Source organism: Nannospalax galili, unplaced genomic scaffold (genome assembly GCF_000622305.1).
Source record: "Nannospalax galili isolate Female #2095 unplaced genomic scaffold, S.galili_v1.0 scaffold995, whole genome shotgun sequence".
NCBI classification, from domain to species: Eukaryota; Metazoa; Chordata; class Mammalia; order Rodentia; family Spalacidae; genus Nannospalax; species Nannospalax galili.
Window position 1 is genome coordinate 1155205 of NW_008337291.1, and position 26646 is coordinate 1181850.

At 43.1% G+C, this 26646-nt stretch overlaps 1 protein-coding gene across 8 annotated transcripts in view; it reads right to left on the reverse strand.

Annotated features, from left to right (window-relative positions):
• The window catches only part of Mgat5 (alpha-1,6-mannosylglycoprotein 6-beta-N-acetylglucosaminyltransferase), a 339269-nt gene that overhangs the window by 198654 nt on the left and 113969 nt on the right, over window positions 1–26646 (reverse strand). For 4 of the 8 annotated variants that reach the window (XM_008832465.3, XM_029563238.1, XM_008832463.3 and 1 more), the window contains one exon: window positions 21082–21463. In XM_008832465.3, the coding sequence (XP_008830687.1) occupies window positions 21082–21322 (241 nt within the window). In that variant the 5' untranslated portion in view covers window positions 21323–21463. Of the gene's footprint in view, window positions 1–21081; window positions 21467–26646 lie in introns of all 8 variants that reach the window. The other 4 variants (XM_029563240.1, XM_029563239.1, XM_008832459.3 and 1 more) reach the window with 1 other exon arrangement.

Sequence of the window (26646 nt, forward strand, 5' to 3'; positions counted from 1 at the left end):
TTGTCTTTTTTTTATCTTTTTTGAGACAGGGTCTCCCTGTAGCCCCAGGTGTCCTGGAACTCACTATGTAGACCAGGCTGGACTTGAACTCACAGAGATCCCCCTGCCTCTTCCTCCCAAGAGCTGGTATTAAAGGCATGTGCCACCACACCCAGCTCAATGAAAAGTTTAAATCATTAAAAGAAAGAGATTGAGGAAGACACCAGGAGATGGAAGGACCTCCCATGTTCATGGATTGGAAGAATTAATATTGTGAAAATGACCATCCTACCAAAAACAATATATAGATTTAATGTAATCCCAATCAAAATCCCCGTGACATACTTCACAGAATTTGAAAAATCCATCCTCTAATTCATATGGAGGCACAAAAGACGCCGGATAGCCAAAGTAACCCTGAGCACAAAGAGCAATGCAAGGGGGGATTACTATACCAGATCTCAAAGTATACTACAGAGCTATAGTCATAAAAACAGCAATGGTGCTGGCACAAAAACAGACACATAGATCAATGGAACATCATTGAAGATCCAAACCAGAGTACATGAAATTTCAGCCACCTGATATTTGATAAAAGTGCCAAGAACACACAGTAGAGGAAAGACAGCATCTTCAACAAATAGTGCTGGCAAAACTGGATCTCTACCTGTAGAAGAATGAAACTAGGTCCTTATATTTCATCTTGCAAAAAAGTCAACTACAAATGGATCAAAGACTGCAATGTGAAACTGGAAACCATGAAACTATTAGAAGAAAATATTGGCAGTAACTTACAAGATACAGGTGTAGGAAAGGATTTTCTAAATCTGACAGAATTTGCTCAGGAATTAAGGTCAGGAATCAATAAGTGGGACCTCATTAAACTAAAAAGCTTCTGTACAGCAAAGGAAACAATCAAAAAAGTGAAGAGAAAACCCACAGAATGGGAAAAAACATCTTTACCAGTGATGCATCTGACAGAGGTTTAACATCTAGAATATATAAAGAACTCAAAAAACAAAGAAGCGAGAAACCAAATAATCCAATTAAAAGATGGGCTAAAGATCTAAACAGAGAGTTCTCAAAGGAAGAAATAAAGATGCCTAAGAAATATCTCCAAATGTGTTCAACATCATTAGTAATTAGGGAAATGCAAATTAAAACCACCCTAAGATATCATCTTACTCCAATCAGACTGGCTAAGATCAAGAGAACAGATGATACCAAATGTTGGTGAGGATGTGGAGAAAGGGGAATGCTCATTCATTGCTGGGGGAATTGAAAACTCGTGCAGCCTCTATGGAAAACAGAGTGGAAAACTCTTAAAAAACTAATCCTATTGTAGAGACACTTGTACAACCATGTTTGTTGCTGCTCTTTTCACAATATCTAAGAGATGGAAGCAACCTAAGTGCCCCTCACCTGATAAGTGGTTAACAAAAATGTGGTATATTTACACAATGGAGTTCTAGTCAGCAGTAAAGAAAGATGAAATAATGAAATTTTCAGGTAAATGGATGGATCTAGAAACTGTTATACTAAGTAAAGTAACACAGACTCTGAAAAACACATGATTATGTTCATCCTCATATATGGCTCCTAGCACCGAATCCTTTTAAATTCCAGGTCCTTTTCATAAGATGATGCTACACAGCAGTCTGTTCTGAATGAAATAACTACCATCATCATGACTTCAGCTGAGCCTGATGGCTAAACATCGTCACAATTGGGCTTATTGATGGTTGTGCTCATTCATTAAAGGAGGGCCAAGCAGTGTCACTGGACCCTTACTGGAGTATCCAGTCACTCTTCCCAGCCACCTGTATGTAATTTGACCCTAATCACACGTGGCCTCCTGGATTTGGGGAGGGCTAAAGTATACAGTCTGAGGAAAGCTAGAAAAGAAGGCGTGGCCCATGCCAAGTAAAGGCAATCCAGTGTACATACCCTCAGGTCATACATACACCTCAGCAGCCTCTGTTATCACACTATCAAAATACCTGAAAGCAAATCCTGAATCCATCACTCTAGAGTTCAGACTTGGAAGACAAAAGAAAAATGAGGAAGAACCCAAGAGAGGGATGCTTTTTGAAGCCCTTGTCAAGAAATTCTAATGGACTCTCATATGAACATTTGAAAACTGCCCTGTTTTGACTTTTTTCTAGTTCCCTGTCTAGAACTTGTAATGCTAGTTACTCTTGCCTTTACTTCTCCTTCACAGCTCCTATTCATGATTCGAGGACTTTCTTTTCCCCTTAGAGATAAGAGTTATACAATTTGGGAGCCTTTTAGATAGACCCACTGTAGGGGTATGCCAATTGCCTCACCCTGAATCCCTGTTCAGCATGGAAGATGCCAGAGCGGTCTGTGTCCCTATTCCCTATTGGCAATTTGGGTAACCCCTTCAGAGGATGGCTCGGTAAGAATAGGAGGTAGGAATTGGATAGGCAGTTAGGGTAAAAAGACCCCAAAGAAAATTACTTGGCTAAAAGTCAGAATGTCTTTGGGACTGTTAGCAACATACTCTGTTCCAAAGGCCCAAAATGTCAAAAGTATTTGGGAGCTTGTATTTAACCCTTAAAAGATTTTAGGGTTACCTCTTTAGAGGGGGGAATGTTAGAGTACCCCAAAACCCCATAAAAATAAATAAATGAAAGAAGAAAAAAAAGAAAAGGAAAAGAAAAAATGATGTGGAGATATGGGAGGTGTTGGAAGGGAGGGAGTGGGCATGAATTTGATCAATACACCTTATATGCATGTATGAAATTCTCAATAAAGTTTTTGCTAAAGTTAAAAAAAATAATAGTATCTAGATCAGCCACAATTTGATAGTGTCCTCAGGAGAACCATACTAAATTTCTATGCTTTATGTGCAAATAATAACTACTTATCCAAACATTTATTTCATTATGATTTTTATTACCAAGGTACAGGGTGGCTTGAAGTTAAAGCATGATTATTGTTACAGAATCACAGATTTATTTTCACATTTAATTGGGAAACAAAAAATTCTTGTACAATATTAAGTGCAGGGATCTTCTCCACGAGAAGAGTATGAAATATTGTTTTATTTTCTGTATGTTTTCACCAAGTGACAAGTGAATGAAAGACAGTCAAAACCAGAAAATCTGTATTACTTATTTTCACAAAAAGATTTACTCTTGCACCCATTTTTAAATATGCATATTTCAGGCCCCTGCTCAAAAGTTTCCATTAAATGTCAGAATTAGAAGTATAAATCCATTGTAAAACTTTTATTGAAAAGCAGAAAAATGATTATTTATTCATAGTATATGGTCTTAAATTGGAACTGTATAAATAATTTGATATTACTGTTTCTTTTAAATTATCAAGTATAATTATGAAAATATGTTAATGAAATGAAAGCTAATATTTGCAAAAAAAAACCATGAGATTGTTTTGCAATCTTTTGGCTAACTTGATTGTGTGGTTCTAGGGCATGAACTCTGCAGACAACAAAGTTGCATTGCAATGTCAAAAGGTTGAACAGGAGCTGGGGAGGTGGCTCAGTGGTAAGAATGCTTACTGTATAAACATGAAGACCTGAGTTCAGATCCCTAGCACTTAAGTAAAAAGCCATGCATGGTGATGCATGGTTGTTATTTCAGCAGTGTGTAGGGTGGAGAGAGAATGATTGCCAGGTCGTGTTGGCAACCAGCCTACCTCCAGATTCAGTGAGAAACCTTGTCTCAAGGCAGTTAAGATGAAGAGGGATAGATCAGAGCATCCAGCATCCTCCTCTGGCCTCTGCATATACCTCCCCCCACAGAGAGAGAGAGGGTGGGGTGGGGATTTGGACAAGCTCTCTTCCTGTCTCTCTCCCTCTCATGTTAAAGAAAAAACTTCTAGTTGGATTGGTTGGTGTAGTTCACTCCATGAGGTAGGGTATTTGCTACCTCTCCAGTACCACGAACAAATTGTCTCAAGTGTTTGTGAAGTGGCATAAAGGACCTACCCTAAACAGGCACATCTTAGAGAAGACGGGAACCATCTTCAACCAGCCCAGACTGGCAAACAAATCAGTCTATGCAGAATGTGACTTTGATAAGCGGTAAGTGTTGTCATAACATTACTCCCAGGCACTAGTCCAGAGAGGAAACTCTTTGCCATGGAGCATCCTTCCTCAGCACAGCACTGTGGCTACCAACACACAGGAAGGACCCAAACAGCTTCAGGATCAAGTTCACTGCCATTTTTAGTGTCTAGCTTGTTCTGATCTGCTGTTTGTTTGTTTCTGAGACAGTGTCTCATGTAGCCCAGGCTAGTCCGAAACTCACTATTGTAGCCAACAATAACCTTGAACTCTTGATCCTCCTGTATGACTACCTGAGTTTGAATCCCCAGCACCCACATTAAAAAGCTAGGCACAGTAGTATACAGCTGTAACCCCAGCACCAGGGAGGCAGAAATAGGCAGATTCTTGGAGTTTACTGTCTAGCCAGCCTAGCTAAATTGGTGAACTCCAGGTTCAGTAAGAGACCCTGCCTGAAAACCAAAAGTAAAAAGGTGGAATACCACCGAGGAAGACACTCAGTGTTGACCTCTGCTCTCTCCCCAGCTGCACATACAAGTTGCACATGCACCTGCACACGTGTACACACAGAGACACAAAATAAATACATAGATTAAAAATAAAGCTATTCTCTCCTAAATTCTAAAATTACAGTTACCAAGGATGAATGAGCTACTATCTTTATTGATACCTCCCTGCAGGCAGGGGTCACCTTCTGTGATTGTGACATGGTGTGACAAAGGATACTGATGATGGAGGAAGAGATACCAATAGTCTTCCCCACACTACCATCTCAATACCATCACCACAACAGTGAGTTCTATGTATCTGTCTCTGTCCTAAACTCAATGGAGTTTTACCAAGACATATGAGGATTTCATAGTTGTTTTCATTCAGTGACAGACAAATAAGGGACAGCCCAGATAGCACAGGCTACCTCTTCAGACCTCTGTAGGCCTGTCTGCCAGCAAGCATCTCTGACCAGTGCCTTCTGAACCTACCTGTCAGGCACTGGCCACTCATGCCTCTGTTATGCATTCTCATTAAGTCAGATCCAGTCACCCTGATGAGTGGGTGATGCCACTGTCCCATGGCAGCTCCATCAACCTGACTCACCACCACTGAGCAATGCCAGCAGATGATGAATTGGGGACTACCAGATAAAATCAAATGATTGAAGAGTTTTGTTTTGTTTTTTTTTAAAAAAAAAAAAAAAAGGATGAGGAGATGGCTCAGTTGGTAAAGCACTTGCCATGTAAGCATAAGGACCCAAGTTTTGATCTCCATAACCTGCATAAAAAAGGCAAGGTAGGTGCATCTCTTCAGGGCTCCCTGGCCAGCCAGTCCAGCCTAATTGGTGAGCTCCAAATTCTGTAATAGACTCTAAAAATAAGCTGAAAAGAAATAGAGGAAAACACCTAGCCTGGGCCTCTGGCCTCCACATACATGAACACCACACACACATACGATTCATTAAGAACCTGTTTCTGAATATCTTCTGCCTTAGAATGATGATAGACTATCGAGCTAATAAAAAAACAGCATCTCTAGGCTCTTTACCTGAGTAGGCATGTTTTCTTTTCTGCTAGGAAAGAAAAAAAAGAGTTCATTTCCAACTCAAACAATACTAGGCCACCATTTCAAAGCAGTCCAACACAAAATTAAAGATAATTTTTAAAACTGTGTGTATATGGGTATGGATTTCTATAGCACACATTTGGAAGTCAGAGAACAACCTCAGGTGTTACTGCCCAGAAGCCTTCTGCCTTTTTGGTTTTTTTGTTTGTTTTTGTCTGAAACAGGGTCTCTTACTGGCTTAGAACTTTCCCATGTATGCTAGGCTAGCTGGCTAGTAAGCCTCCAGAAAGCTACCTGTCTCTACCTCCCAACTTACCATGGCTGGGTTTATAGGCACAGGCTGCCATGTCTGGCTTTTTATAAATAAGTGTTCTGTGGATTCAAACTCCGGTCCTCACACTAACAAGGAAAGTGCTTTACCAACTAAGCCTTCTCCCCAGTTTCATTTAAAGATATTACTAACAAGAAACACCAAGACAAAGATGATGGGGTTAGAGACATAGCTCAGTGGTTAAGAGCACTTCCAAGTTTGGTTCCCAGCACCCACACCAGGTGGCTCACAACTGCCTGTAACTCCAGTTCCCTCTTTTGGTCTCTGCTGACACCCACACGCATGTGGCTTACACATACATGTAAATTAATACTAAAAAATGTAAACGAGGACAAAGAGGATACAAAGCCTATTCTTGTAACCTTACTAACTAAATGCAGTGTCCAGCACATTATAGCACACAAGGAGAATGCTTTATATGACCATATGAATAAAACAAGCTGTCAGCTGCTCATAAATAACAAGCAATAGTACTCACATAAATTATAGCTTCCTGGGCGATACAATTATTTCTCACCTTCCTTAAAAGGTGTAAAAACGGTTAGCAGCTTTATTGCAATTTAAAACAAATGTGGAACATTTGTTTATGTTGTAGTCTTAGTGGTAATCAGTCCATTTAAGAAGACTGAAGAGCAATTTCTACAAGTTTAATAAGAAAATTAAGGCAAAAATATTCCTCTAAATTCTAGCACATTTTTATATTATCATTACGTTTTACAGTTATTATAGCAGTAAAATGTGCCCTCCTCAGGATTACAATTTTCAATTACTAATGAGCTTTTAAAATTTTGTTTGTGCCTCAAAGCCTTGGCAGTAAAAATTTAAGTCCAACATTACTACTGCAATTTTCATGTCCCTAAAATTCACTGTACATGATAAAGATGAGACCAAGTGGGTGAAAACATTTAAAATGCCCCTCTGGCGAAGTGAGTATTGGTTTCTTCCATACCACAAGTTCTTTGGTAAGTGCTGAGATCAATTAAACTGCATTAGAACAGGTGCTCTCACAGCATCTCAAAGTTTTCACTTCCTGGAAGCCTTGACATTAAGTGGTAGAAAAGACTAGAAGGTGCTGACACAGCAAAGAACAGGATGGAAAAGGAGACAGCACTCCTAGCCTGGGAGGGCTAACCTTGGCTGGTGGGATCTGGAGTCACTGAAGGCACAAGCCTCTGTGTATGTCTGTGGGGGAGTTTCTAGATTAGGTCAACAGACCTTGAATATGGGCAGCATAAGCCCATGGGTTGGGGTCCTGAACTGAATGAAAAGGAGAAAGTGAGGTGAGCACCTACACTCATCTCTCTCTGGTGCTAACTGCAGACACAATGTGACCAGCTGCTTTGTGCTCTTGAGGCCATGATTTCCCAGCACGATGGACTGTATCCTCAAACTGTGAGCCAAATAAGTCCTTTCTTCTGTAAGTTGTTTTGGTCAGGTGTTTTGTCACAAAATATGCCCTTCTTTTCTCTTTGTGTGGAATCCAAGAAGGGATCTTAATGGTGGCTTTACTTGCAGACTATGGTTCACAGACACAAACCAGAAAGACAGGATGATTTCTCTTATCATCAAATCAATCAATATTGGAGGAATCATCAGGAAAGGTACTTGGGAGTCATCCTGTCCCCTACCTCATCTGCCCTGGGCTTTGCTTTCAAAGTAGTGATCCTGAGGTTGGGGATGTGGCTCAATGGGCAGATGTTGGCATAAAGCCTTGTGTTTCCTCCCCAGAACCATATAAAATGGGTATAGGTTGTATGCCTACAACCCCAGGACTTGGGAAATAGAAAAAGATCAGTAGTTCAAGGTGATCCTTAGCTAGATAGCAACTTTGAGGCCAGCCTGGGCTACATGAAATACTGTCTCAAAAACAAAACAAAGAGGGCTTGGAGATGGCTCAGTGAGGAAAGCACTTGTAACAGTGTGAGGACCTAACTTTGCTTCCCTGAACCCATGTAAGCCCAGATATGGAAACTCAAGCCTGTAATCACAGCCTTCCTCTTCAAGATGGGAGACAGAGACAAGAGATCCCAGGAAGCTCGAGGGCCATCTAGCCTGGTGTAGAGTGTGCACAATAGACCCCATCTCAAACAAGGTGGAAAGTGAAGAAGAACACCAAAGTTGTACTCTGACCTCCATACACACACCATAGCACACGCAAGCATGCCTGCACTCACAAACACTAACATGCACACATACATCAAATGCACACACAGCTCAGCAGACCCACATGTGGTGTTAGTTCCCAAGCCCCAATTTCATGAGAATCATAGAGGTCAGTCACCTGTCAAGGGTTTTGAGGTTCAATGACATGCTTCAGTGGCACAGAACTGACAATGCAATGATCAAGGACTTCTATCTGAGCTGCCAAAGATGATTTCCCTCTGCTGGCTCCTAACTCAAATCCCTTTCCACCAAGGCTGCCCAAGAGACAGCGCAGATAAGAGAGCAGCAGAGCAGCTCCACTCGCAGCTCTGGAGAACAGGCGAAGACAGGGCACAAATGAGAAAGGGAGGTATTAATGAAAAAATTAACCTCAACCTCCTAGAGCCATCAACTTCCAGGAATGTCAAGTTCCATCAATTACAGATTTTTAAATTAATTCTAAAGTGACCTTTCCACAGAAAGACAATACTGGTTTAGTGATGACCAAAATATAGTGCATTTATTATGTAGAAGGACATTCAAAGCAACGTTACTAAAATTAGAACCATTGTTATTACCGATATGAACTACTCAAAACACCCCAACAGAAAGATCGAGTTACATCCATTCATGAGCCACAACAAATCACTAGACTAAACTTGAGGAAGGCGGGTATCAGCTTTGTCTTGTCATCTATGCTCATCACCAGTAGCTATTCATATCAGGAGTTCAATATTTATTGAATGGGTGGAAGAAAAGAGAAAAATGGGTAGTCATCAAGTAACAGTATAAAGAAACACCAGAGATGACTTTTAAAAGATGTATAAAATACTGCTTCAATTAAAAAAAAAAGAGCTCATACATGCATATACTCATGTTACATACACACACACACACACACACACACACACACACACACACACAGCCCTACCTGCATTTTTAAGACCAGAGGAGGGCTAGCAATGTGACTCAGTTAGTAGAGAGTTTGCCTAGCATGCACAGAGTCCTGGGTTGAGTCCCCAGGACCATATAAACTGGGTATGTGGTATACACATGCCTATAATTCTAGCAATTGGGAGGGAGGGGCAAGAGGATCAGAGGGTAAAGGTCATCCTGGGGTCCCAAGTTCTAGGCCAGCTTGGCACACATGAAACCTTATCTCAAAACAAAAAATGAAGGAATGAAAGAAAGAAAATGCCTAAAAGGGAATAAAAAATTTTATCATTAGTAAAATCTGGAGTTTGGAGCTAAGGAATATCTTAATTTTTATTTGTTTTGTTTTTGTTTTGGGTTTTTTTTTTTTTTTTTTTTTTTGTCTTTGTGTTGTTTTAAAAAAACAAAAAACAAGAAACAACAAGCCAAGCCAAGCTTGGTGGTGCACATCTTTAATCTCAGCACTCGCACTCGGGAAGCTGAGGCAGGCAGATTTCTATGACTTTGAAGCCAGCCTGGTCTATACAAATACACATAAAACATACACACAAATATTTTTATTTATGTATGTATCTGTGTGTGTGTGCACGTGCACGTGCCACACTATGCAGGTACTCAGAGAGGCCAGAAGAGAGCATCAAATCTCCTGGAGGTGGAGTTACAGGCAGTGTGAGCTGCCTGACATATGTATTGGGACCTGAATTCAGGTCCTCTGCAAAAGCAACAGGTGATTTTAACTGTGAACCATCTCTCCAGTCCCTCATTTTTCTTCTTTATACTTCCTTATATGCTTCAATTTTATATAAAATTCACATTACTTTCAAGTCACTTAGGTATGAAATCCTGTTTTTAAATATGCAGGCAGTGAAGTGAGTTCCATTCTTAGCACTCAAAGATAACTACCTGTAATCCAAGTACCTTAATATCAAGTAAGACGACATCCTAAGATGACACCTTCAGAAATGTCTCAGTGGTACTCGTTGTAGTACTTCATTTAATTTTTTTTTCCTGAGACAGGATTACATGTAGCCCAGGCTGGACTCAGCTTACTATGTCACTGAGGATTACCTTAAACTTCTGATCCTCCTGCCTCTACCTCCTGGGTATTGGATTGACAGGTGTGCACCACCATATCCAGTTTATGCAGTACTAGGGATCAAACCCAGAGCTTTCTGCATGCTACACAAGCACTGTACCAACTAAGCCACAATGCCAGCCACCAAATCAAAGCTTTGAGCAGATCCTGCAGATAAACATGAACGATATTCCTGAGGTGCTTGCAGGGATGGGTGGTAGTGATTCAAGAGCTCTGTGGACAGTAGAATGCAAGAAAAACACCAAATCTTGCCTAGAGATGACGTCAGGGAGCTTATGGAATCTGTAAATGCCAAGGGTGGAGTTTGTGGGTTATATTCTCAATTTCCTAACACCTCACTAGCTCCATGAAGTAAGTGGGACTGAAGCATTTTTTCCCACTTTAGAAAAAAAGCACTCAGGCATGTTATGAAGTCCAGAGCCCCATTCTGCATGCCAGACAATGTCTTCCCTTGCAAGTTACTCTTTTTCATGCATGTCATGGGAGAAACAGCAGGACCAACAAGGCCTCCTGGTGCACAGGTGAGCTCAGCCACACCCAGGGTATCTGACAGCACACAAGAGAAAGCCTTATGTTTTAGATACAGCAATAAAAATAACAGTGCACCCTGTGTTTAAGTGGTTGGGGTGACCCAGGTGGGTCTAGCCTGTGGTCTATGGACCACATGCATCCTGGGATAATTATGAATACAACCCACCACAAAATCATCAATATACTTAAAACATGAAAAATTGGGGATGGTGGTCCTTGCCTGCAATCCCAACACTGGGGAGGCAGAAACAGGGGGGTTCTTGGAATTCTCTGGCTAGTTAGTCTCATTAAATCAGCACCAGTTTAATGAAAGATTCTTACTCAAAAATTAAAATTTAAAAGGTGGAGAGTAATAAGACACCTGACATTGACCTCCATATGTACACATATGTACTTGCACCTGCACACATACATGCATTCACACATGAACACACACAAACATGAACTATATAAATGATAATTTTGTGTCACTGTCCTAGTTAGCTTTAACTGTCAACTTGGCACAGCTTAGAGCCATCTAAGAAGGGAGTCTCAATAGAGGGACTGATCAAGTCAGACTGGTCTATAGGCATGTCTGTGGGGAATTTATTTTTGCTTATCAATTGATATAGATGGGCCAGGTCTACTGTGGATGGAACCATTCCCTGGGCACATAGTCCTGGGCTATATAAGAAAACTAGCTAAGCATGAGCCAGGGAGCAAGCCAGCAAGCAGTGTTCCTCCATGGTTTCTGCTTCAAGTTCCTGACCTGACTTTCCTCAATAATAGACTGTAACCTGCAAGCTTAAATAAATTCTAGGGGAGCCTAAGTTGCTTTTGGTTAGGGTGTTTTATCATAGTAACAGAAATAAACAGCCACAATGTCAAGAAGTAGTACATGCCTGGCATCGACATCTTGGTTGAGTGGTAACAGACAGACGCATAACCAGGCAGGGGTGAGTGATAATATTAGCACGTTTTTCATCTAGCTCACTGTGTTGATAAATGCTGTCCCCTCTGTTCCCTAAAGCTCTTGCGTGAGGTCAGAGAGGTCCCACCCTCTACTTCCTAAAGCTCAGTGACTTGCTCAAAGTCACACATCTGGTATGGAGCAGGCCTCTCCTGCTGCCACTCCACATGGATATGGTCTGTAAGAGCCAGTTCCCATGTCAGGATCCCACATGATAACCACTTGGAGCATCCTGAATGTGGGGAATTGCTTCTATTTCCTGCCTCATTAAAAACAGGACTGTGATTTTCTCCTTCCACTCAGCTATCCTGTCAGGATATCACACAGATAGTCACGGAGTCCTGTGACAAGGGAGCAGAATGTCACCTTCATTCCTGCGCCTACTACGTACTAAGCAAAGCCCTGGGGCACAGAGTCCCTGCTCCCTTTCTCTCCCTTTCTCAGGATCTAAACAAAGGAGGAAAATGGCATACACACACACACACACACACACACACACACACACACTAAATCCATGCTGCTTTGGGGCCTGGGAGTTCGGGTGAGAACCATTGGGGCCCTCCTTCTGTGAAGTCAGGTTGACTCCCCCAAAACAGAGAGTAAGAGAGAGACTACATGAATAGAGAAGACGCAGAGGCTGGACACTAGAAAATGTTCAGCCATGTCTCAGATGCCAGCTTGGGGACAGCACAGAACTCTTGAAGGGCCCCATAGGCGCCGGTTCAGAGAGGGAAAGAGCACTGTGACACAGATAGTGGGGCATGCTGGGCTCTGAACACCAAGTAAAGGGAGGAACCTTCTGACATGTATGCAACCTTCCTCAACCTAGATGAGAGAAAAAGCCTCAACAACATGAGAGTAAGAATGGGTTTCCTATGCTGATTCTTCCTTTCTGAAATGCCCTAGTCTCCTCAGTCTTCAGATTGGGCTGATGTGCTTGGGAACTTGGCTCTGCTTTGATAGAAGTGGGTAGCTGGATGTCCACCACGGCACAGCTAGATATGCCCAAGCTCTAAACAGACCCATGTTTAGGTTCCAAGCACTCCAAAGACATTTCCTTAATCACACTGGCCATATCCTTCTTACAGAGAACAGTCAAGATGTCCCCACACAAGTCCAAGGAGCCTTGCCATCTTTTCCCCTAGCAGTTTCACTTCAGTAACCATATATTTTCCCTTCAAAGGCAGGATATTTACGCTTCAGCAAATGGTGGGTTTTTCCACACGTTTTCACAGAAGTCCTAATCCTCCCACCACAGTTCCCTTGGCCCAGTTGGTAAGAGCAGAGGTAAGAAAAGAAAGCAAAAACAAAGAAAAAAGGCACATCTCACCCCAATTCTTTTTCACAGAAAGTTCTCTGGGTGTGCCACTACCCTTTTGGAGCAAGCCTTGACAGCACTGGATGAAGCCAACATCCTAGAAATAAATATCCATGCTAGTGAGGGGCATTGGAAGCCCAAAGCACCCAGGGCTGCTCCATCCTGACTGCTAACCAAAATCCCAGAGCTGACTCCCACCCTCATGGTGTGCCTCCTTAAGAAACAGGAGGATCATCTCTCTTCTCTCCACAAGGAACCTAGAGCATCACCCTTCTCTTTCAATTCATTCACACTGGGCCCTGCACACCACAGCCTGCAGGCCCCCTAGTGTCTCCCTGGAACAGTGCCTGGTATGTACCTTGCCTCCTGCTGGGCATGCTCTGCCTCAAACTCACTTCTTCCTACCCCTCTTTTGTTATTCAGTGGTACCCCCTGCCCCACACAATACCCTGTCGTACCACAGAAGCACTTGCACATCTATGCTTATTGGTGCTCTGCTCACAACAGCCAGGCAAGGAGTACAGATGTCCGTCAACACCTGAACGGAGAATGAAAACATGGTGGCATGTATATACAATGAAACTGTATTCAAATATACAGAAAAATGAAATTATGAAAATTGCGGGAAAATGGGTAGATCTGGACATTACCACATTTAAGTGAGGTGACCCAGATTCAGAAAGACAAATAACACATGTTCTCCCTCACATGCAAAGCCTAGATTTTGATGTTTACATATGCATATATGTGAGTGAGTGTGGGTACAGGCTATGAAACTAGAAAGGGGACCGTGGGAAAAAGAGGCTTTGGGTGGGGAAGAGTAACAGGACACAGGTGATGTGAAGAGGAAAACAGAAATTATTCGAAAACTAGAATTAATGAGGAAAAAACCCAGAGCAGCTGGCCTGAGGAAACAACCCCAGCAGCTCAAAAACAAACCCTAATTTACCTAGGAAACCAGTTTTGTTTGCTTGAGAAAACAGGTGGATCATCTTTACTTGTGGTTCTGCAAACATGTTTCCTCCTTAGAATTCCACCGTATGCCCCCTACCCTTTTTATGACATGTAGGTTAGTGACCCTTGCGTATGGCCCCGGTCATGTAGGCTGGAAGGCCCCATGGCCCGGATGCCCACCAATGCCAGAGTGTGTCTGAAATGAAGCTAAGCTGTCTATATATAACTGGAAAAGGACTGTTGCTTACTGCTCAGCTTTGTAGATAACACCCCTGAGTCTGCTACCAGCAGGACCGAAATAAAAGCTATGACTTCGCTGCGTGTGTGTGTGTGTGTGTGTGTGTGTGTGTGTGTGTGTGTGTGATTTTAAAGCTGCTGCTTGGTTCTTTGACAGTCCTTCCCATCACAATGGGAAAGGAGACTAAGGAGGGGATGGAAGGGAGCAAGGAAGGGCAGAGGGATGGGGGACGGGGGAGAAAAGGGCAGGGGGAAAATCAACAAAAACCAATTTGAAAATGCCATAGTGAAACCTAGTATTTTGTATGTTAATTAAAATTAATATATTTTTTAAAAAGGCACCTTGGGGGACTGAAGAGATGGCTCAGCAGCTAAGAGCACTGACTGCTCTTGCAGAGGACCCAGTTTCAATTCCTAGCACCCACATGATGGCTAACAACCATCCTTAATTTCAGTTCCAGGGGAATCCAATGCCCACTTCTGACCTCCATGGGCATTGCATAACACTGGTGCACTTATACACAATCAGGCAATACACTCATACACATAAAATAAAAATAATAAATAATAAAAAGAGACTCCTCAGGATAACTGTCTTCTCTGAAATACCAGTGCAGAATATCCCCTCAGGAACTATAAAAAAGTATATTTAGTTTATTTTCAATTATATGTGTGTGTGTGTGTCTGTGTGTGACTATGTGCATGGGAGTATGGGTATCTGAGGAAGCAGGAAGAGGGCATCAGATTCCCTAGAGCTGGAGTTACAGGTTGTTTTGAACCATCCAATGTGGATGCTGGGGACCATCTAAACTCAGCTCTCTGAAAGACCAGCAGGCACGCTTTACTGCTACGTCATCTCTCTAGCCCTCGGGGATATTTTTTTAAAACCACATTTCACCTCTGCCATCTTTCTTACAGGAAGTGACTGTTCTCTGACATTTTTCTGTTGCATTGTTGCTTTTCTTCTCCAAAGAGGGTATGGCATTTACAGAGCAGGGCCATTCCTCCCCATCATATGCACAGAGCCTAAACCACTTCCTATACATCAGCTGGCAAAGACATGCCCAAAGAGCTAGCTAGTCTCTAAGGATAAGAGCCAGTCACCGAGACAGTCCAGGCCTACAAAGCTCAGGAACTTTGTACCAGGAAGAAGGAAGACAGATCAGGCCCTCGAACCTAGGGGCTAACAGGAGTCAAAGAACAGGCAAATGGGCCGTGGGGTAGGGGCTAGCAGGGAGTTCACAGCTGTGTTAGACCAAGCTGGGAACCTCCCTGGGGTAAAATGCCCCAGTGTCCAGAGAAGCAGATGGATGAATCAGGGCTACAAAGATGTGGTTGAACATAGTTCATAAGAAAACAGAAGTGGCCCAGGCCTGACAAGAGATTACCACTGGGGATGAGAATCTGGGTTGAACAGACAGAGATAGAGATGAAATCACGTCAGGAATAAGAGCAGCATTGATTAGGATGAGTGACACCATCCATGACACAATTCTAGGGATATAATTCTAGTGCGGTCAGACAGGCACGACCCCTGCTGTGCTGGCCTGGGAGATGCAGGTGTGACTGGGAGGCTGGAGCCAACACTCTCTGAACCCCAAGGATGAATGGTCTCATTGTTCCACACAGGCTGTTTGGGACATTCCAGGCAGCATGTCTGAATGACCAAGTCCCAAAAGGAGTTCAGAAGTCTCTTTCCTTTCTCCTATTTATTATTTTTTTTTTAACTTTTACAAAAACTTTATTGAGAATTTCATACATGCATATAAAGTGTTTTGATCAAATCCATGCCCACTCCCTCCCTTCTAACACCTCCCATATCTCCCCATCACTTTTTTCCTTTATTGTTTCTTAAGAATTGAGGCAAGAAATAAAGACAGGAAAAATAATGGGAACATGGGACGGAAAGGAGCCATTCCCCTGAAACTGGCTGAAACCTCTCATTAGGCAGAAATCAAGAATTCCAGAACAATTAATAATAACTGTAAAGGTTGCTGACATGGAGATATTCGCTTCATATGTAGATATTATATGCTAAAATAACAATGAACTAGGCTTAAGGCCTGAATGTATATGACTGTATAGGGTCTCATTCCTCGCTTTCATTAACTAATACACCTGTGTTCTCATAAACTTTCTTTACAAAATTGTGTAACAAGGAGGATTCAGCTACAGGCTGTGGCATGCTGACTGCGTTAGAACACAGGAATCCTGGGTAACTGTTGGGTCCTTGAGGAACATGACCAGATCAATGTTGAGAAGGGGCTATGGTGACAGGTGAACAATGGATTCAGAATGTTTCAGAAGCTGTGTGAAATAAATGCTGGTATCACCACATTTTCTCAGTTATTGTATTTGTTATAAACAAATGAGAGTGACTACATTCCAATAAAACTTTATTTAGACAAACAAGCAGTAGCCTGTCTGAATTTGGCCCATAGACCAAGCAATACTGTTCTGTGATCTGAAAGCAGAGACTCCAATAAACAGTAATCATCTAAAATCAGTGATTATAATTCAAAAATCGAAGATCTATTTATAGCATACCAAGATCTTCTGATTATACCAATATGGGAATGGGAGTAGACAATCTTCCGTTTTTTGTTTTTTTTTTAATTCTCTGACACTTTCACCCATGTATATAATGTATTTTGGTCATTTTCATCCCTCAGTACCCTTTCTCAGCCCCTTCCCACTCTTGCTGAACCTTTTCCTAAAAGAAAGGTTCATTTCAGTTACTAATGGATTAATTTAAGCCAGACACAGATCCCAGCCATACAGGATCGATTTTTCATTCTTTCAGGGCAGACATCCAGAGGGTACATTGGACATGGGCTGTGTCTGCAGCAGATGAAGATACTGCAAGCAGATGGACCACACAGCCCAGCTAAACCACAGAGCATCCTATAGTCTCAGTATCTTACCAAAAGCAGGGTCTTAGGTAGCTCAGGCTGGTCTCACACTGCCTATATAGCCAAGGATGACCTTCAGCTCCAATCCTCCTGTCTCTACCTGCCAAGAGCTGCCTCGGTGTCAATGGCACCAACACTGGCAGATTCCAGGGAAACATGGATCATTAGACTGTCTCTCCAGCTTCTCAGGCCTAGCACACATGAGTCAAGTTGCTGGTGCACAGAATCCCAAGTCAGGGAGAAGGTGAGCTTGTCAAATTTGAGCTATAAAAACTAGGCATCTACTTTTGAATACCTCTAAAAAGATGGTATTAAGACAGTGTTTCTTGTTCCTTTTTTTACTGCAGATGTTTGCCAAGGTACATTGGAGGGGGGACCCATATACCAGGAGGCATTTCTGATTGTCACAACTAGGGAAAGTTTACTTATATCTTCTACTAAAATCTTATTTACCATGTGTCCTAGTTAGCTTTAAATGTCAACTTGACACAGCCTGTAATCACTTGAAAAGAGTCGCAATTAAGTGATTGTCTATCAGGTGATATGTCTATAGAGGACTGTTAATTGATGTAGGAGAGCCCAGGCCACTATGGGTAGGGCACCATTCCCTGGCCAGGTGGTCCTGGGCTATATAAAAAAGATAGGGTAAGTATGAGTCTGTGTGTGGGCCAGACAGTGAGCCAGCAAGCAATGTTCCTCCATGGCTCCTGCCTCCATGTTCCTGCTTGAGTTCCTGCCCTGACTTCCCTCAATGATGAATTATAACCAAATAAACTCTTTCCTCCTCTAAGCTGTTTTAAGTTAGAGGGTTTTATCACAGAGACAGAAAGAAACTAGAAAACCATGTAAGTAATCTTAAAACAATCTTATATAGCCCAAATCATCAATAGTACCAGGAAACCCTGTCTCAGTGGATCTTACCACAACACACAATGGTCCCAAATACTTAAGAAGCACATACACTCTAAGATCCAAAAACTCAGCCCCAAAGACCACTTTGATATGTCAAGTTGGTAGGATGACAAACATGAGAAGAGAGTTAGACTTGCTGAGGAAGCCTGTTTCACTGTTGTTTTCTTGGGGAAAGATGAATGATTTCTTCACTAAGTTGAGATTCATTGATAAAAGGAGATTAGAATAAATAATCCCTATATGTTCTTTGATACGATGTCCTGTGACTTATCAGGCATAGGATTGTTTGTGTGTGAGTGTGTGTGTGTGTGTGTGTGTGTAGACATTCCTATTCCTATGGGGACGGTGTATACGTATGCGCATGTAGAGGCCAGAGGACAACCTCGACTGTCCTTCCTAAAATGCCATCCATCTTGGACTTTTTGGAGATCCAATCACCTACTGGCCTGTAGCTTACCAAGTAGGATAGACTGACTGGCAGTGGGCCTCAGGGATCCATTTGTCTCTGCTTCTCCAGCACTGGAATTACAAGCACACTGACCAAGCCTGGCTTTTTTAATGTAGGTTCTGGAGAGAGAACCCAGGACCTTAGGTCCTCTTGCAAGCACTTTACTGGCTGTATTATCCCCCCAGTCCTGGGCTACTTGGCTGAAAAGCTAAGACCAGATGTATGTTCTTTAAAATGTGGAAGAAAGCTGTACTATTACCTGTTTAAGAGAACATAATAAAAATAACTTGTGATATCTCAAGTGTATGATAAATATATTATTCATGGGATTGGTCTTAGCCGTGGAAAAAATTTAATAGATTGTGATAAAGAGGAAATTACTGCTAAGCTCTTCTTTCCCAAATGGGTATCACAAGGAATACACAGAACCCAAAAGTAGTGTCTATCACGGGTCACATCACACTTATGCAATTCCTACATGCTGAGTGGTTCTTTTCTCACTGGTGATAGCTTATCTCTGAAACTGTGACAGAAGTGATAGAAGGCACGAATCAAGTCAATGAGTAAATTTAAAATGCACCTAGCATTCTTATGTGTAAGCTTTCAAAATGAAGCTTTGTGGTTTTAAATCCATTACATAAAAATGTAGCATTTTAGGCATATGAAAAGCCAGTGCCTACTGATACTAACAGACCTCTCTCTCTCTCTCTCTCTCTGAGTATATGTGTACATATATGGAGGTGCATTCACATGGAGGCCAGAGGTCAGTGTTGGGTGTTTTTTTCTTTCAATCTCTCCATTATTTTTGAGACAGGGTCTGTCACTGAACCTGGAACTTTCAGGTTCTGCTAGGCTACCTGGTCAATGTGTCCCAGGGCACATCTACCTGCCTCTCCAGTGCTGGAATCATTGATGCTACCATGCCTGGCTTTTTTACATGGGAGATGGGGGTTAAACTTAGGTCCTCAAAGTTGCATGGCAAACACTTTATTAACTGAGTCATCCTCCCAGCCCCATTACTGACAAATCTTGAAAGAATATATTAAAAGTAGATAGCATAATTATTCTGATAGCAAGCATTGAAAAAGAATGTCTGCACTGTTCCTAAGAAGTAACCACCTTGTCCTTACAGATATGTATGCCATGGAACCAAGTTTCCAGGATCTATCCAAAGAAAAAGGATGTATGTATAATTGAGTATGAGTTCCTGTGTCATACTCAAACTGGCCCCAACTGAACCTACAGCCGTATGTGCCCAGTTTTGTCATCTGAACTCTACATCCTTTAGGGTCTGTTCCTTGATTGGATCACAAAACAGATCATCAACCCTGCTCTGTCTTTCCACCTGAGTGGCATGTCATCTAGAACATAATTCTCAAATGTTGAGCCCCCCGAAGCCTGGGTTCAATGGCTTGACTTCACATTGAATATTGATAACAGATCACCCTCTACACAGCCAGGTTACTTAGTGACCACAGGAAACCTGGGAGGTGAAATCTCCAAAACACAGTATGACCCACATTTTACCTTCAATTTTTGTTGTGTAAGGATTTGTATATCTATATTTTGCATATCAGGGATGGGTGAGATGGCCCAAGCTGGCCTCAAACTTGCTATGTAGCTGAGGATGATCTTGAATTTCTGATCTTTCAGTTACCACCTCCTCAGTGCTGGAGTTACAAATGCGGACCACCATGCTGGAATTCAACCCAGGGGCTTGTGCATGCTAGGCAAGCACTCTCCCAACTGACCTCCATCTCCAGCCCTGTATGCCATTTTAAAATGGATTTAAGTCACTGAAAAACGAGCAGTAAGTACAAAAAGATTTCTTTCAGGGTGAGCACAATTAAAGAGCAAGAGACAAGAGCAATAACAATCTAGAAAGGCAAACTTGAAAGCTTTAAGGCAGTTCATCAGCTCAAGGTCCTGCACAGCAGCCAGAGGGAGGCAAACATTCCACATTAACCTTTACGGTATTCAAAATAACATCTCCCCTCACCTCGCTCCTGCTGTCTCTAATTGCATTGTGTTTAAGGACAGATAATGAGAATGTTTGTTTGCATTCCCTGAACACACTCATGTAACAGAGCACAGAGTCTAGGGAGAATGAGTAACTGGCTGCAAACAGAACCTCGAATACTTAAGTGTTCTGAGTGGTATGCTTGGGGCAGGGGGAGTCTCTCTGTGTGCAAGAGCTCAGAGTCCCACAAAGAGTATTACTTTGTCATTCTAAAACTGCAACTGCAGTCTGGGGAGCTAGCTCAGTGGGTAAAAGCTTTTGCTCCATAAGTGTGAGGACCTGTTTGGATCCCCTGGACCCACATAAAGCCAGATGCGGGTAGCATGCCTTCATAATCCCAGCATTCCTATGGGGAGATGGGACGTACAGACAGGAGAATCCCTGAAAGCTCATGGGACAGCAAGCCTGCTGTACACAGCTGACAAGAGACCCTGTCCCAAACAAGGTGGAAGGTGAGCACCAGCATCAGAAGTTGTCTGGTGACCTCACACACATGAATACACACACACACACACACACACACACACACACACACACACACATATGCACACACCCATACATACAAAAAAATAAAAGTGCAACTGCTGTGCATGAAGGCAGTGGTAAAGAATACTCAATCCATAACAAACCCACATGTGGGAACTTCTGGGGTTCCTTTAAAGCCCAGGCATGCTAGATGGAGCACCCACCCCATGCCTTAGCACTTACCATAAGCCGTCATGACACCAGCATATGGTCCATCCACCACGTTCCTGTTTTCTTCTGCCAGTGCCTTGATGTACCTTTTGCTGAGGTCCAAGATCTGCTCCCGCAGCATGGAGCTGCTTTCGGGCTGAGTCCGCTGCTGGATGGTGAAGTGTAGAAGCATCATCCCCCAAATGAAGCCAAAAGTAACGAGAAAAAAGCCCAGCTTCTGAGAGGACAACTTCCAAGGAGTAAAGAAAGCCATCGCTCTCCAGCAACGCCACCCTGCCCTTGGCTCCTAACGTGCAGAAGGTGGACTCAAGTTCATGGTACAGGCTGGGGCGGTGAGTGTGTTGGTTCCCAGTCTGGCTCCTGAGTCAGCTGATTTCCTTGTCTGGCTTCCATTCTGCTGAGAAGGAGGAGGACAGTTAGCAACTTGGTCAAGATGAAACAAAGCAGAATTAACCAGGAGCTATAACTGCATTGAGGCAGCTGTGCATCAAATACCCACTTCCTTCTTTGTGTAATGTGCTGATTCGGTATAGGTTATGATCTGGGATCTGAGAGCACAGAGGGGAAATCTGGCAAGGAGACAAGAAGTTGTACAAATACACGGGGGTTGGGGGAGTGTGCGTCTGAATGTGTGCAGGTGTAGTAGAGTTGTTCCCCATCTAGAGAGTTCAAAACAGGAAGCCTGTTTTGCAAAGTACAGAGAAGATGGAAGGATATGTCATTGCATATCAACAAAAACCCATGGGAAGGGCAGAATCCTGTCACCACTGGGCACTTTATGCATCTATAACTTGAACTTAGAAAGTCATTATTATGTGCTTGGGGCAAGGATTTAAGCATGCAGCTGGAGAGGTTCCCAAGAAATACAAGCAGGAGTTGAGAAAGGAGGAGAGGGCCCCGTGTTATTCAAGCATAGCTGGCTTTCATTGTCTGTGTTTGAGACTAAATGACGGTGCCAGGTACCACTCCCATGCACCAGGAGAGAGAGATGCCAGAGGCATGGGCAGTATCCTGATATCACTCTGTTCCAGCTTTATTTTGGAGGTGGTGGCAATCAAACCCAGAGTGCATGCTGAGCAGGCATTCTATCACTGAGCCTCACTCCCAGCCCATAGCTATCTGGGGCAAAAGCTGCACCTTGCAGCTGGCATGCCGCCTACACAGGAAGCCCAGGGCACCCAGTTGTCTGCTTCTCTGTGGTTCTCACTTTCACTCTTGTCATGGGGCAAAATGAAAAGTACAAGGGCACAGTTTCAATGAGAAGGTGTTCAGGTCCTACCTGATGACAGCACCGATGGGGCCAATGCTCTGGACTGGGGCTTCGAAGCAAGGAGGGGCCCAGAAAGAGGGTAATGGGTTGATGGGGATGCCCAGGTATATGCTCTTCAAACAGTGTCCTGGGCCCAAGCACCAGTCAGTGGACAAGAGTGCCACTTGATGGAGAGGCTGAATAACCATGCTCTAACAAGGGACTGACCCAGGATGTATCTCAGAGTGGACATGTTTCAATTCAAAAGGAAAAGAAAAGGCAGGAGGATCTTGGAACAACAAGCTTTCAGTCTGTAACATAGCAGGGTGTGGCTGGCTTTCTAGGCACATGTACCAGCACATATCACATACACACAAACACACATAACAAAGATTTTTTTTTTGAAGAATATGTAACAGAGACCCTATGTAGCTCACAAAGCCTAAACTGACCACCTGGTCCTTAACAGAAAAGACTGTCCAGTGTCTGAATTCTCACCCAGTGATCCTCAAAAGTGGTCCTTAGCAACAGCGGAGTTACTTGTGGGAAAAAAAAGCAGATTCTCATGTCTCATCCCAGACTATAGAATCAGCAACTCTAGAGCTGGGTTGGGTGGTTGTGTGCTGTCCAAGTGAGTGTGATGCAGGCTCAACTTCAGAGCCCCTGGTCTAGGCAGCAGGATACTGGGTGTGTAGACCCATGACTGTGCCATCTACCACAAAGCAAATGTGATTTGTCTTAAGCCATCTTGAACTACATTTATTACTTGTATGTGGAAGAGCGGGAAGGATGGTACATATACCCATATGTATGTGTGCACATCCAGGCTCGTGTATGTGGAAGCCAGAGCAGGATGTCAAGTATGTTTCTCTCTCACTCTGTACCTTACATAGCTCTCATAAACCATAAGTTCACTGATTCTGCTGATTCAGCTAGCCTGTCTGCACCATCAGGGTTGGGGTTATAGGTATATATAGCTATGCCCAGCTTTTTGTGTGGGTACAGATCCTCATGTTTGCAGAGCCAGTGCTCGTAGCCACTGAGACACCAAATCCAGTAGCTCCATGTCAAACTTCTGGGACTTTACTTCCAAAGGGCTTAGATGGCTCAGCCTCTCTAGCTTTGCTGTGTGCAACACACATCTCTCTCCTGTGCTGGTACCACTCCCTGTGTGCAGGTCTTCTTGGCAGATGCCTCACAGCTCTGGCATCACGGACTTCTTGGGGTCTCCATCGCCAACCAGGCTTCACCTTCACAGCTTCACACAGTGGCCTATCAGGGCCTTCTCTAGGCAGGGGCACCCGTGCTCCATGCTGCCTGGCCTCAGCAGCTCTCTGAAACCTTGGAGGAAGAACTGACGACACCTCTACTCTTGCATCTTTCATGCCTCTAAAGCCAGCACCAGGTGAACGACACTGCCAAGTTTGACTGCAAGTTTGGGATGGACCCCAGCCTGCTTTATCCATTTTAGAAGCTTTACTCTTCAGTGGTCCCCACAGCATTTTCCTTTCACACGCTGGAGGCTTAACTGGGTGTGGTCTTGCCCTGGAGGCACTCTCTCCATTGTTTAAGTTTGATCTCTAGGCCCCTCCTTAATCACTTTAACCTTCTTATCAATGGGGTCCTCTCCATCACATGCCCAGGGTCCAACATTTACCTTCCTAGTGCTCTTTTTCCATCCAAACTATATTTCTTTCTGCCCCATTTGCTCTCTTTCACTGTAGATCTGCATAATATTCACCATTAGTAGCCATGCCACCATTTCTACATTAGGCTGTCTTGAAATTTCTTCTGCCAAAGAAATTAGTCCATTACTTTTCAACTTAGCCTCAGGCAAGCTTTTTGGTCTAGGACAGACTCCAGTCAGACTCTTTGTCAAAATATCCCAAGTGCTGCTTAAGTCTTTCTTTCCTTCTGAAACTACATTGTTCTCAGCACTACTTTCTTCCAGGCGCCTACTAGAATGGCCTGTTAAGCTCTTCTTATAGCAATCAACTGCTTTTCTAGCCCAAACCTCCAAAGTCTTCCACATTTTTCCAAAACCCCACATGGTCAGGTTCTTCAGAGTCAACAGCCCACTCTCTGGTACCAACTACTGTATTAGTCACTTTTCTGTTCTGTGATAGAAACACTGACCAAAGCAATTTATAGAAGGAAGAATTTATTTGAGCTTATGGTTCCAGGGGAATTACAGTCTGTCATGGCAAGGAGGCACGGTGGCTGGAGGTGGCTGGAACAGGAGCAGCAGAAGCTAAGCTCTCACATCATCACGCAGGCACAGGAAGTAAGAGAGCAACTGGAGATCTGGCAAGGCTTAAGAATGCTCTAAGCCCATCCCCAGTGACGTGCTTCCTCCAGGATAGCCACACCTTCTAAAACCTCCCAAAACAGCACCATCATCTGGGGACAAAATGTCCAAATACTTGGAGCCTGTGGTGGACATTTTCCTTCAAACCACCACAAAGAGTATGTTAGGACTCCTACCCTTTCCTCTTTTTTTTGCTTCCTGGTCACTGGGAGATGAGTAAGACTCTTTAAGCACATGTCCCTGCTGTGATGTACTGCCTTGTCACAGGACCAAAAGGAACGAGCCAACCTACTACAAAATGAAACCATCAGAACTGTGAGGCAAAATTAACCTTCCTTATTAGCTGATCATCTGAGACATTATATCCTAGTAATACAAAGCTGACACAGCAGAGTCCTGTGTCTTATTTAAGAGACCTTTTGGACATGTACTCAAATGCTCTTCCACTAATGCTGGCATGACATCCTGACAAACCAGTCTCATAAGTTGAAGATGTCATTAAGTCGAAATTATCTTTAATACACCTACACATACCAAACATTGTAGTTTAGCCTAATCATTGGAAATCATGCTCAACACTTGCGTCAGCCTATAGTTGAGCTTAAAGTCTATTTTGTGATAAAATGTGGTGCATCTCATGTAATTTATGGAACACAACACTGAGAATAGAAAATGGAAGGGGTATTGCTGCACGACTCTAAAGTTAAGGCGTTTAGGTCGAACCATCACAAGTCAGGGGCTGTCTATAAGCACATTCTCAGAGAAAGACAATGACCAGGGCTGGGCTGTAGCTCAGTGGGTAGAGTGCTTGGCTAGAATGCATGAAGCCCTGAGTTCCATCTTCAGTACTACATAAATCTGGTATGGTGATACACACCTGCGACCTCAGCAGTGAGTAGGTAAAGAAGCAGGAGATCAGGAATTCCAGGTTATCCTTGGCTACACAGAGAGTTCTAGGCCAGCCTGGACTACATGAGACCCTGCTTAAGAAAGAAAGAAAGGAAGGAAGGAAGGAAGGAAGAAAGAAAGAAAGAAAGGAAAGAAAGAAAGAAAGAAAGAAAGAAAGAAAGAAAGAAAGAAAGAAAGAAAGAAAGGGAAAGAGGGAGGGAGGGAGGAAGGGAGAAGAAAGGGGAGCTAGCAAGGTGATTCAGTAGATGTAGCACTCATGGCACAAGTCTGAGGACTAGAGATTGGATTCTCAGGACCCACATAAAACCTGGACATGCATGGTAGCCACTGTAGTCCCAGAATGTGAGAGGCAGAAATAAGATGCCTGGGTCAAGATGCCCAGCTAATACTAAGTAAGTTGAAAACTCTGAGTTCAACTGAGAGACTTTGTTTCAATAAACAGAATGATGAGTGATGTCAACTTTGGGCTTCCACAAGCACATGCATACCCACACACATGAATACTTATACATACACACATGCATACCATGAAGATAAAAGGAAATTTAAAGACAGACTGTCAATGATCACAGGGGCTCAATAAAATATCTGATGACTATGTGCACCTGTCTTGGGGGGCACAATGGCACCACATTAAGCCCTTCTCAATGGTGGCCAGCTGAAGGGGACCTTTCCTTTTTCCCTGTGTTCTGCAAGCACATAAACACTGAACACCGGCTGCCCTCAGGCTCTGGGGACTAAACAATGAACAAATGGCATAGAGTTCCTACCCTCAGAAGGCTGACTCTTGAAAGCCAGGCCTCTACTAGATGAAGCAGCTGTGTTTCCTTCTTCATAACCCTCACTCATTAGTCACCCTAGGTCTGGAGAGAATTTCCAGAGCATTTTAGCAATTCGCTATACCTAAAAAAGAGGGCCTCTGGTCATTTTCTTTGTTTTAAAACAGAACTCAAACTGTTGACAAGATTATGAACTTTAAGACAGGAAGTCTCATTCTACTTCCTCAATGAACCCTACTGAAGAGATTGATCAAAGTTATAACAGAGTTTATGCCAGAGGAAAATGAAGACCAAGAACTAGACCGGAGCTGTGTTAGAAGGCAGGCGTGTAG